At 54.5% G+C, this 13,524-nt stretch overlaps 1 protein-coding gene across 1 annotated transcript; it reads left to right on the top strand.

Annotated features, from left to right (window-relative positions):
* Positions 1 to 4,605: 4,605 nt before the first annotated feature.
* LOC128064091 (leukocyte-associated immunoglobulin-like receptor 1) lies at positions 4,606 to 12,607 on the top strand. The gene is given in 11 exon segments (XM_052656891.1): positions 4,606 to 4,639; positions 7,436 to 7,526; positions 9,230 to 9,447; positions 9,450 to 9,638; positions 9,641 to 9,679; positions 10,241 to 10,291; positions 11,433 to 11,549; positions 11,645 to 11,687; positions 11,772 to 11,809; positions 11,963 to 12,057; positions 12,461 to 12,607. Coding segments are annotated over 11 exon segments (1,062 nt in total).
* The last annotated feature ends 917 nt before the right edge of the window (positions 12,608 to 13,524 follow it).

The following is a 13,524-nucleotide window of genomic DNA, read 5'->3' as shown; positions in this document are numbered from 1 at the left end:
CAGCAAGGTGAAAAGACAGCCTTCAGAATGGGAGAAAAGAATAGCAAATGAAGCAACTGACAAACAACTAACCTCAAAAATATACATGTAACTCCTGCAGCTCAATTCCAGAAAAATAAACGACCCAATCAAAAAATGGGCCAAAGAACTAAACAGACATTTCTCCAAAGAAGACATACGGACGGCTAACAAACACATGAAAAGATGCTCAACACCACTCATTATCAGAGAAATGCAAATCAAAACCACAATGAGGTACCATTTCACACCAGTCTGAATGGCTGCTATCCAAAAGTCTACAAGCAATAAATGCTGGAGAGGATGTGGAGAAAAGGGAACCCTCTTACACTGTTGGTGGGAATGCAAACTAGTAGAGCCACTATGGAGAACAGTGTGGAGATTCCTTAAAAAATTGGAAATAAAACTGCCTCATGACCCAGCAATCCCACTACTGGGCATACATACTGAGGAAACCAAAATTGAAAGAAACACGTGTACCACAATGTTCATCGCAGCACTGTTTGTAATAGCCAGGACATGGAAGCAACCTAGATGTCCATCAGCAGATGAATGGATAAGAAAGCTGTGGTACATATACACAATGGAATATTACTGAGCCATTAAAAAGAATACATTTGAATCAGTTCTAATGAGGTGGATAAAACTGGAGCAGATTATACAGAGTGAAGTAAGCCAGAAAGAAAAACACCAATACAGTATACTAACACATATATATGGAATTTAGAAAGATGGTAATGATAACCCTGTATGTGAGACAGCAAAAGAGACACAGATGTATAGAACAGTCTTTTGGACTCTGTGGGAGAGGGTGAGGGTGGGATGATTTGGGAGAATGGCATTGAAACATGTATAATATCATATATGAAACAAATTGCCAGTCCAGGTTCGATGCAGGATACAGGATCCTCATGGCTGTTGCACGGGGATGACCCAGAGGGATGGTATGGGGAGGGAAGTGGGAGGGGGATTCAGGATGGGGAACACGTGTATACCCATGGTGGATTCATGTTGATATATGACAAAACCAATACAATATTGTAAAGTAATTAGCCTCCAATTAAAATTTTTTTTAAAAAACCACTTATATATATATATATATATATATATATATATATATTTTTTTTTTTTTTAAAGTGAGATCACTGAGCCTGCAATGGGGGAGGGATGTTCACAGTCAGGCGTCAGGAACCGGCTTGAGCTGGTTGCTCCACACACCACTGAGTACAGCTGTCAAGTGAGATTGTATGACTCCAGGGGCCTAGGGCTGCAGGGCTGCCTTTAAGGAAGTAAAGTTCAGGACGGGTTAGGAGGAAGAGAGAGCAAGCCAGAGGGCAGGAGGGTGAGAGGCAGAGACAGAGAGATCAAGACACAGAGACAAAGACAGAAGGAGAGACAGAAAGACAGGGAGAGACAGACGCCAACAGAGACAGAAATACAGAGAGAAATTTTATTCAGTCAACAAATAAGAGAATTTTAGATAAAGCCCTCAAGAAATAGTTTTCATATGTATCTTACATTGCTCATTATACAGAATTGCAAGATACATTCAACAACTCACTGAGTTTCACCAAGGAAATTGTTATCTCTGTGATACTGAGTCAAAATTCTGCTTGGAACACTCCTGTGAGTCTCTGTGTGTCGCTTGTTTTGGTTGCCCTGGGTCGTGGTTGCGGTGCAGGCTCTCTCTAATTGTGGTGCGGGATTCTCCCTGCGGTGGCTGCTCCTGTTATGGAACCCGGGCTCTAGGCATGCTTGGGTTTCAGGAGTTGCAGCAGGCAGGCTCAAGCTGCAAGAATAATATACTTATGTATTAGTAGGTAAGGAGTATTATATATCACCATCATCATAAGACCTGGTAGTTGAGGAAAGAAGAAAAGCAAAAGAGTTTTTAAAAGCTTTGATATGAGTTTAGCACTTGTAAAACCAAATCTTGGCCAGTTTGGATAGGAGGCTTGGGGCCAAGGTGTGTAGTTCATGTCAGGGAGTAGTTAGGGGATGAGGGCTGCCTAATATAGCATCAGGTTTCCTGTAGAACAGTTTCAGAAAGCCCTGTTCTTTTCTGAGTTCAGCCCGGGGCAGAACAGAGAGACCCACACAGAGCAGAAAGAAAACTGCTTGGTCCTACGTACTCGCTGAGATACAGAACTGTCGGCCTGTGTTCTGGTCCAACATACCACAGACAGTGCATTTTTCAGCTTGCTTTGTTTCTGCCTGTGATGTGTTGTCGTTGAGTCGCTCAGTCATGTCCGACTCTTCGCGACCCCATGGACTGTAGCCTGCCAGGCTCCTCTGTCCATGGGATTCTCCAGGCCAGAATACTGGAGTGGGTTGCCGTGCCCTCCTCCAGGGGAACTTCCCAACCTAGGGACCGAACCTAGGTTTCCTGCATTGCAGACAGAATCTTTACTGTCTGAGCCAGCAGGGAAGCCCTGAAGGGAAAACAGAGGTGTGGGCTAGTCTGGAAAACTTGAGGTGAGCTTTGCAGCAGAGTCTCCTGGAAGCAGGGAGCATGCCCTCGGACACGTCGGCACTGTTGACTCACTTTCTGTACTGTAGGTCCATAGATACAGTGGACACGCCCATATTTAATGGTTGCCGTTAACTGTCTGCAAGTTATCTGTTAATAAAGCTGATAAAAGCCACTAGTGACCATGAGTGAGGGAGACACACACACACACAGAGGTCAGATGGGTGGTTACACGGGGCTGTGTTGGTGTTTGTCCTAGTTAGCCAGGGTGACCCCGGTTGACTCTAGCCTTGACTTTACTAGACTCACACTTTAGCCTTTAGCTGCTACCCTCGATCAGGCTGTGAAACTAAAACTTGATTCATCATTGTCAAGGTGACAGCCATGTTCAGCATTCAGCCTGGCTCCAGGGAATCTCATCTTTTCATTTTTGGCCATATGACCTTTGCTGAGTTTTCATTTCTTTGAGGCATTTAAATGTCTTAAGACAACCTTTAAAATATGCTATAAAACAGTTTTATTTTTTAAGGTAGTTATTGTTATTTTTTAAATCATTTATTCATTTTTGGCTGTGCTAGGTCTTTGATACTGTGTGGGTTTTTCTCTAGTTGCGGCAACAGGGGGCTACTCTCTAGTTGCCATGCACTCTTTGTGGTGGCTTCTCTTGTTCCAGAATACAGACTCTAGGGCACAGGCTCAATAGTAATGGCACATGGGCTTAGCTGCTCTGCAGTATGTGGGGTCATCCCGGCCTAAGGATTGAACCCATGTCTCTTGCATTGGCAGGTGGATTCTTTACCACTGAGCTATCAATAAAACAGTTATTATTTTAAGACAGTTATTATTTTATGCAGTGTGGTCCATAGATTTAGTCTGATATTTGACAGAAAATCTAGCACAGTTATTCTTTACTTATTAAGAACTCCAGGGGTGGGCAGTCACAGGGCTTTTTCAGCAATTCCAGGAGTTTCTACAAACCTTAGATCTTGTGTTCTTTCACCTCAGTATGTTCAGTATCTCTGCTATTGTAGTCAAGCTTGTTGCCTCATGGTTGCAAGATGGCTGTTGCAGCTCCAGATATCACATCATCATAATATAGCTGCCCATGGACAGGATTAAAGGAGCCAAACGTCTTATGAGACCCTCTGTTAACAAGAAAGAAATGTGATTCCAGAAACCCTGATATATTCCACATTAAGTGTCATTGACCATCCACGGTCCAGTCACTGCAAATGGGATTGTTGGATTGCCTTAGCCCCATACCGCATCCTCTCCACTCCCCTTCCCCATCCAGGGTTGGAACACAGCCCCTTGGATAGAACTAGGTTTCTGTTAATAGGAAGACTGAGCACCGGCTGCTGTGTAGCCCGCCATCACCGTCTGGCAGAGCTCCTCCCGGGAGAAGCAGCTGTTCCCTGGACTCTGGGACAGAGGACAGGGATTCCATGACGGGGCTCCTGTCCTGCAGGCTCCGTGTGCACACATGCCCTCCCACCCCCCAGCCCTGCTCTCATTTCAGCTCCCAGCTGGGGGCCCCACCGGGTCCCAAGCCCAGGCCCAGGTCCCAAGGTCTGTCTCCCCATCACTCAGCTCTGGGATTTTGTGTGTGCTCCCCGGCCAGCCCCGCCTCCCCCGGTTCCAGCGCCGCCCGGGGAAAGGGGAAGAGAACCCATGGGATAAGGTATTTTTAATGGACTTGACACCTCCCAGGAATGCAACATACATCGCAATATTAAACACTCAGAGGAGGATTTCGGGGTTTTCCACTTTCAATACGAGGAACGTTGGCATAAATGATGTAACTCCTTGCCCAAGAACAGAGTCGGGACTGACGGTCAAGTCGGTGTTCTGGGTGGAGAATGGGGCTCCCCCCTCGGGGTGCACCCGGAGAGCAGTTGAGCCTCGTGGGAGCCCAGAGGGAGGAACAGCTGGGAGCCGGCCCTGAGGCCCCTTAGCGGGAAGTGTGTGATGGGCGGGGAGGGCGCTCTTCCCCTTTGTGTGAGGCTGTTGGTTGGAAACCGCCCCATAAAGGCCTGGGGTACATCCCTTCTCCCGCGCGGGCTGCAGGCTCCGTCCCTCAGAACCGACTCCAGGGCGCGCTGGGACAGGGCTGGGCCATGGCGCCCGGACCCTCCACTCTCCTGAGCCTGGGTGAGTCTGGGGGTGCCGGGCCGGATTCCAGGGGCAGAGGGGCTCTGCTCAGCCCTGACTCCAGCCCAGGAGACACCGGAGTCCTGGGGGAGGGGGCAACGTGGTTCCCCCTCCATCCCCGGGGCTGTGCCCTCAGCTTTGGCCCAGACCCAAGTGACGGGGAAGTTTTGGTCCTGGACACCGGCCGGGTGTGGGGTGTGTGCAGACTGAGCCGGGCTGGCCTGGAGGAGAGGGTAGGGTTGTCTGAGATTACTTCAGAGCAAGGAGAGGGCTTGCACTCAGATGTAATATTGGGGGGCTTGAGGGGGGGGAGTTTGGGAAATCACGGGAAGACACCCGCCCACCCCACGGCTCCTCGAGGGCCCCGGGACTGCAGCCCGTGAGGATACCGTCAGGCGGGCGTCTTCTTACTAGAGCTTCTCTTCCAGCGCTCTGTCTGGCCCAGACGGCCCGCACCCAGCAGGGTGAGTCTCCCCCAAACCCCCATCTCCCCAAGACGGACCTCGATGAGAGTGGAGCGGACCTGGGGGCCTGGGGGCCCTGCGTTGTGCCCTGAGCTGCTAACAGCCCCAGTGCGGGACCCTGGCCCGGGTCTCCCGTGTCCCCGCTCTGCCCTTGATGACTCTGCGGGGATGACCCGACTCTCAGGACCGGGCTGAGCCCACCAGCCCGCACCCTCACGAGCCCAGACCACCCCCGCAGCCCCGTGCAGAGAACAGCGCTCACCCCGGGCAGGGGCAGATGCCCAGGACCAGGCCGGCTGTCTCCTCCAGCCTCCCCTGCACACTCCCCCGTGAGGCTGCCCGGCTCCTCCAGCCTCCCCTGCACACTCCCCCGTGAAGCGGGCCGGCCACTCCCTGGGTTTTCTTTCACTTTCTGAATCTCACCACCCAGCCCGGCCCTCCCCACCGTGACTCCTGAGCCCTGCCCCTCAGCCCAGGGACCATCCTCCACGTCTGCTCTCAGCTCAGGAACCCCCTCCCTCTGACCCCAGGGGGCAGCTTGGCCTCCCGCTGCCCCCCTCCCTGAGATTCCCATACTCACCCCGAGAGAGCACACGTCACCGCCCATACCCGTGGGTTTGCACAACTGTCTGTGAACGTCTGTCGTCCCTCTGGACTGTCAGCCCCAAGGGGGCAGGCGTCGGGCTGTTTCCCGTATTTGTGGATCCAGAGGCACATGGAGGCCTCAGTAAATGGATGGATGGGACCTAGATGTGGTGGAAAGAAAGAGGGAGGGAATGAGGGGGTGAGGGGTAAGGGAGGGGGAGCTCTCCCAGTCTGTGTTGCTGAGTCTCAAAGGCAGCTGCCTGTCCTGGGTGTGAAAGTGTGAGGTGAGGGGAGCAGTCTGCAGAACGGGGAAGTGAAGGGTGTGTGTGTGTGTGTATGTAGGCAGGTGGGTGCGTGTATATGTATGTGTGTATTTGGGCAGGTGTGTATACAGGTGTGTGTGTGGTGTGTATATGTGTTTGTGTATATGCGGGTGCCTGTGTGTGTCTATGTGGGCAGGTGTGTGTGTGCAGGTGTGTGTGCAGGTGTGTGCAGGTGTGTGTGCAGGTGTGTGTGTGCAGGTGTATATGTGGGTGTGTCTATATATGTGTGTGCACATGTGTATTGTGTATGTGTATATGTGGGTGCATGTGTGTGTGTGTATGTGGGCAGGTGTGTGTGTGTGCAGGTGTGTGTGTGCAGGTGTGTGTGTGTGCATGTGTATATGTGGGTGTGTGTCTGTATATGTGTGTGCACATGTGTATGTGTGTATGTGTATGTGCATGGGTGCATGTGTGTGCAGGTGTGTGTGCGTGCACATGTGTGCACATGTGTGTGCGCATGTATGTAGGCAGGTGTGTATGTGTATATGTGTGTGTGTATTTGGGCGGGTGTGTATGTAGGTGTGTGTGTGGTGTGTATGTGTGTTTGTGTAAATGTGGGTGCATGTGTGTGTGTATGAGTGTGTGTATATGTGTGCAGGTGTGTGTGTGTGCAGGTGTGTCTGTATATTTGTGTGCACATGTGTATGTGCATGGGTGCGTGTGTGTGCAGCGATGTGTGGGTGTGTGTGTATGTGCATGTGTATATGTGGGTGGGTGTGTGCATGTGTGTGTGTGTGCGTATGTATGTGCATGAGTGTGTGTGTGTGTTTGTGGAGGAGCTGGAGCACAGGTCTGGTCCCGCATTCCCTGGCGGGTGAGGGTCGCTGTGTCCAGGGTGAGTCTGCAGAGACCATCCCTGGGTTTTCCCAGTATTCTCTTCCTCCATCCCAGTGTATTTCCGTGTCCTTGTCACTGAGGCTTCTGGAAACCCCACGTGTCTCAACTAGGCAGGGGCGCGGTGGGGGTGGTGGTGGGCGGTCGGGGGGTCGGGAGGGCTTGCAGCCCTGAAGCAGGAAGTTGGCTTCAGAGTCCGTGAAGTCCCCACAGAGGCAGGGGCCAGCAGAGGGCGCTCCTCACTCACTCACGTTGTTGTCTTTATCTGGAGGTTAGCTGTGGTTTCAGGACGTGCAAGCAGGTGTCAAGTTGATGCTGTGGGGGTGGTGGAATTTGTGGAATTTAATTTTGTGTCTCCTCGGCCGGCCCATGGTCACTTACATGGTCAAACATTCTGGGTGTGTCTGCAAGGATGTTTTGGGATGGTATCAATGTTTAAATCATTGGGTTTTGAGCAAAGCAGACTGTCCTCCACAATGTGGGTGGGCCTCACACACCCGCTGATGGCCAAAGACTGACTCCCGCTGCACGAGGGGCTGCGCCCGCAGACTCTAACCCTGAGCTGCAGCTCCAGCTCTCCCGCCCCCCAGTTGGCGCCCACCCGTCCGACCCTGGGCTCGCCCGGGTGCTGCGGAGTGCACACAAGGACCCTCAGCCCCTGGAGTCTGTGGGGCCAGATCTGTGCCCCATGTCCTCCACACACACACCCCTGCACACCCCCCACACCCGCACACACCCACACCCATACACCCCCCCACATGCACACATGCATACACTCATCCCTGCACACACACACACACATACCCCCCCACATGCACACACATACCTGCACACACACACACCCCACACCCACACACATGCACACACATACCTGCACACACACGCACACCCCACACCCACACACATGCACACACATACCTGCACACCCCCACACCTGCACACACCCACACCCATACACACCCCCACACACATGCACACACATACCTGCACACACCCACACCCCCCACACCTGCACACATGCATACACACATACTTGCACACACACACACACCCCTGCACACCCCCCACACCTGCACACAGCCACACCCATTACACACCCCCCACACATGCACACACATACCTGCATACACCCACACACACACCCACACACCTGCACACATGCATACACTCATACCTGCACACACACACACACACACCCACACACACACCCACAGCCCCACACATTCATACCCACACCCCCAACCTCCCACGTATATACACACACTCATGCACACACACCCACCCACATCCCCCACACACACCCACACATGCACACATACACCCTCCCCCACCCCACATGCACACACATATATACCTGCACACACACACATACACCCCCCCACACCTGCACACATGCATACACACATACCTGCACACATTCCCCCACACACACCCACAGCCCCCACACATTCATACCCACATCCCAATCCCCCACATACATACACACACTCATGCACATACACCCACCCACATCCCCCACACACACCTGCACACACACACATACACCCTCCCCACACACATGCACACACATATATACCTGCACACACACACATACATACCCATACACACCCCCACACATGTACACACATCCCCACACACACCACACCCATATATACCTGCACGCACACACACACACACTCATACACATCCCCACACACATACACACACCCCACACACACCCACACACACATATACCCGCACACACACATACACCCATACACATCCCCACACACATACACACACACCCCACACACCCACACACACACACACACCATACACACCCCCCCACATACACACTCCCTACACTCACCCACACACATATGTACCTGCACACACACACATACACCCACACACCCACCCACATATGCACACACATATATACACCCCCCCCCACACACATACCTGCACATACACCTACCCCTCCCACACAATCTCTCCCAGCACAGGCAGCGGCCCTTCCTTCAGACCCAGCACAGGTCACTCCCCCTGACTCAGAGCCCTGCTTTCCTCGCCCCAGGAACGACCCGGGCATCCCCCGCTGTGTCCCCCTGCCCCTCTCCCTGAGTGGCCGTGGGCAGGAGGGAGCTGCCCCCAGCTTCTCTGTCACCTCCATGTCACCCTGAGCAAGCTGTGACTGAGCCTCAGGGTCCTTACATCAGTGGGGAGGCTAACTGCAGTGGCGGGGATTCAGCTGCCCCTGGGATGGGCAGGGGGTGGGGCTGTCCTCTGCAGGGGCGATGTGGGCGTCCCAAACTGGATGGGGCCAGGGCTGTACAACGTTGCAAGTTTCCAACAAGAAAAAGAAGCGAGAGAGTGAATTGCACTGTGTGGTGATCTTCTCTGAGAGAATTGTGTGGTGTGGTGATCTGCACTAAGATGAGTGGGTTGTGTGTGTGGTGATTCTCCACTAAGATGAGAGAACTGCATCGTGTGCTGGTCTCCTCAGGACAGACCCTGGGGCCCTGCTCTCCTCTCCTAGGGACCCTGCCCAGACCCTCCATCTCAGCTGAGCCGGGCTCCGTGGTGCCCTGGGGGCAGCCGGTGAGCATCGTGTGCCGGGGCCCTGCGGGGTTACCAGCTTCCGCCTGGAGAAGGGTAATAGGAAGGACTATGAGGATGTGGGTGTCACGTCCCGAGGTGAACAGGAGACCGAGGCCAGATTCCACATCACCACTCTGCGTGAAGACGCCGTCGGGCCTTATCGCTGCATCTATCAAATAGAGTCCGCCTGGTCGGCGCTCAGCGAGGCCCTAAGCCTGAGGGGACCGCGGAGGCCGTCTCTGCCCTTCCTGCAGGTGTGCTTGGGCCCCGCTGTGCCCTCCGCCCACTGGCCCCCACCCCCGTCCCCGGAGCCCTCTGCTTCTGTCGCCTCTGCCCATGCCTCCCCTGCCTCCCTGCCTGGCTCAGCTCCCTGAGCCTGGTCTCACCAGGCAAGTCACAAGGTCCAGGGGACCCCTGACCAGAGCTGGATGGTGCTTCAGGGCACCTTTGGGGGGAGGCCATGCCTGTCCTGTGTGTGGTCAGCCCCCAGGGTGTCCTGGAGTCAGGGTCAGTCCAGCACACTCTGACCCCCCCACCCCCAGAGAAGGTCACCATGAAGAGTCTGGGCAGTGATGTGGGGCACAGCTCTGGGAGGTGCTGAGGGTGTGACCCCAGCATGATGGAGCAGGGGGGCTCCGCCTTGTCTGGCCCCAGCCCCCTTTTCTCAGGAATCTTGGTGGTGTCCCGGTTTGAGTGAAGGCCATGAGTGGCCTGCGGTCGGATGCTCAGGATGGAGAGGTGCCAGGCTGAGAGGGACAGACCCTGGGCAGCCCCTACACAGCACCAGTCATTCTCCTGTCCCCCCACCATCACAGGACCCCCTGGAGGCGTCAGCTCCCCCACCACTCAGTGCTGCTCCTCCACTGGTGAGTAGCTGACCCCTGCCTGGAGGGGTATCGGGGCACGGGGTGGGTTGGGGGCTCTGTGCTGGGATCAGGGCACAGCCCTCTCCCAGACCTGGCTCAGGGACTGTGAGAGTGCAGCACGGGGCTGGCAGGCTCAGGGCACCGGGGTGTCTCTGACACTCATAAGGACCCTGGGAACAGCACCCACCTGGATAGATGACCCTGCACCAGGCGCCCGATGGCAGTAATGCCAGGACGGCCCATCGTGGGCAGCACTTCCAGGACCTTCTCAGAGCCTACGCCCCTTTTCCTATGCAGAAAAGAGCTTACAGGTTCTTGTCCAAAGGGGCAGGGATTGGAAGGGAGGAACCAGCCCAGGGCAGCCAGACTGGACCCCAGACTCGGGGGTTTGGCCGGAGCTCCGCACCGCCCCCTTGCGGTCAGGGTCCACGGCGGGCCCGGCTCCGCGCGGAGAGAGGGACGGCGGTGGGGGGGTGGGCTGGGAGCCAAAGGGAAGGGACAGCTGATGGTTACACCTGAGCAGCCTAGAAAGCAGAGCTGCCCTCTCGGAAGGCCCTGAACCCGCCGGGGGTAGGAGTCCAGCTCAGCCCCCTCCCATCTCGCTCCCTCACTCCTATTTCATACCGTGGAGACTCATGTCCAGAGAAGGCCCCATCACCGAGACTGCCTGGATCCAGTCCGGCCCTCCCCAGCTCTGCGCCGCGGAGCAAATCAAATCACCCAATCCTTCCACGTTCCTCGTTACTCGTGTACAAAACCAGTAATAAATGCACCGACCCCGCAGCACTGACTGAGCCTGGAGAAGCATTGATCTTATTCATAGGAGGAAATATTTTCTTCCCTCCTCGTGGAGTGTGCTCTTCGGGGAAAGAGGGAGAGAATGGGCTTTGGTGTTGGTATTATTCCAGCTCTGCCAATGCGCTGTGGACCCAGGGCGTCAGCGCTCAGACCTGGCTTTGTAAAGCGGGGGAGAGCAAGTCCCAAGCCACAGGACTGGTGTGCATGTGAGAGCTTTCTTTATATCTGAGTGTGAACACCATAAGCACCCAGCATGTGTGTGTGTGTGGGGGGGGGGGGGGGGCGGTATGCAGCAGGTGCTCCATAAAGGCATACTGCTGATAATCTGATTCCACCCTCCCAGCTCCCTCAGGCCTGTCGACAGAGCAGGTTTATATTCTCACTGGGGTCTCTGTGGCCTTTCTCCTTTGTCTCTCCCTCCTGGTCCTTCTCCTCCATCGTCAGCTCCAGAGAAAACGAGGTAGGTCTCGGGGACAGGGCAGGGTGACCAGGCAGACTGTTTGGGGGTGCTGGAAAGAAGCCTTCTCTTCTTAATTCACACCCGACTCTCCTCAGGGCCCCCCAGAAGCAAAGACGAGGAGCAGAGACTCCAGGGGAGGTGAGGACCCTGGGGATGACCTCCCAGCCTGCCCGTCCTCTGCCCCCAGGCAGCCCTCAGGGCTCACATGTTCTTTCTCCTCAGGCTCAGCCCAGCTGTGGATGTCCGAGATGGGACCGCAGGTAAAGACAAGGAGGGGGGACAAGTCTGGGAGGGGAAGCAGGGGTTCAGCCACACTTCAGGGAAGCAGTGTTGGAGTGAAGCATTCCAGGACGTTCCAGGTGGGGTGGAGACGAAATATGAATCTGTGAGGTCAGGCATGTTTGTCTTTTAAGCTCCACCTCAGAGAACTAAGCCCTGGTCCTCCTCGCATTCAGATGTGGCCAGCGTTGACAGATTTCCTGACATGGATGGAGAGGTGGGCGCCTTGGTAAGTGTTTGCATTCGTCAGCTAATGCTTTGAACCAAAGCCCCTGCAATTTAGCAGCTTAACAAAATCATCTCAGTTTCTTGGGCCAGGAACTTGGAATCGGATTGGTTGGGTAGTTCTGGCTCACGGTCTGTTCTGAGGTTGCCATCAAGATGCTGAGCAGGGCTGCACTCATCAGAGGCTTGACCAGGGCTGGAAGAGCCACTTCCATGATGCTCAGCCCCCTGGCAGCAGGCAGGATCTCACATCCTCACCACATGGGCTTTTCATGGTGGTCAGACTCCCCTAGAGGGAGGGACCCCAAGAGAGAGGGACAGAAGCCACAATGTCTTCTGTGTCCTCACTGTGGAGGTGACATGCCCTCACTCTGCCGCCCAAACTCACCCTGCGTCTTTATCCCCAGACCCCTGCTGCAGGAGGCCCCCAGGAGGTGACCTATGCCCAGCTGAACCACAAGCTCCTCACCCAGAGAGTGGCCAGAGCTGTATCCCCGCCGTCCTCAGAGCCCATGGCTGAGTCCAGCACGTATGCAACCATTGCCAGACATTGACCGCATGCCCACCTGGCCTCTGCACTAAAGATGCAGGAAGTCACACTTGCAAAAGCCCGAAGTGGACGTTGGGTTTCCCTGTGGAATCATTCCTTTCTGGAAAGACATCTAGTCGATCCTCCTGCAGTCAAGAGCTGAAGTCCCAAGATCCCATATTACCTTCTAGGAGATTCATTAACTGTGTGATCCCTCCCACAACCAACTAGCTCCTTGGAGAGAAGGTGTAGCACTTGTTTCAAGAGACCCAGCTATGGTGTCTGTTGGCTGTTTCCAGAGACCCAGCTCTAGTTCTTGGCTGTTTCTAGAGACCCAGCTTTGGCACTTGGCTGTTTCAAGAGACCCAGCTATGGTGCTTGGCTGTTTCCAGAGACCCAGCTATGTTCCTACAGTTGCCCAGTGGATTCCTGACGTGTCCTGTGAATCTTCCACTGCCCCTGGAGAACCATTTTGTCTTCTGAGCTGACTCTGCAAACCTTCCTAGAGTGCGGGTGGTGATCTTGAATCTGGGCTGCACGCATGCAGCTCATAGCTGACACCCAGTTTGCTGGATCACACTCCACCTTGTTCATCAGTCAGTGTTCTCACAGGTCCAAGAGCGTCAGCCCCGCATGTGGCGCTGGGTACACAGGTTCTAGGTCCCAGTCTCTGCTCCACCATCCCCCAAAACTCAGTGAGGGAAACAAGACAAAAACAAGACAATCAGTGTTTTCTGACCCCAGAGTGTCTGTGGGGACTTGTGTCTGGGTGAAGGCGCAGAGCTGCCCCACCTGCATACAGCTCCCATCCCCCGCACGCACAGGTCCATGAAGGCACGCACACACAGACAGACTTACACACATGCACACACTGTACACACGCATGCACGCATGCAGACATGCACACGCGTGGGCACGGTGGGCTGGCCATGACTGCACAGG

Source organism: Budorcas taxicolor, chromosome 18, assembly GCF_023091745.1.
Source record: "Budorcas taxicolor isolate Tak-1 chromosome 18, Takin1.1, whole genome shotgun sequence".
Classification (NCBI taxonomy): Eukaryota; Metazoa; Chordata; class Mammalia; order Artiodactyla; family Bovidae; genus Budorcas; species Budorcas taxicolor.
The sequence above is the reverse complement of the archived record's forward strand: the minus strand, read 5'-3'. Positions and strand labels throughout refer to the sequence as shown.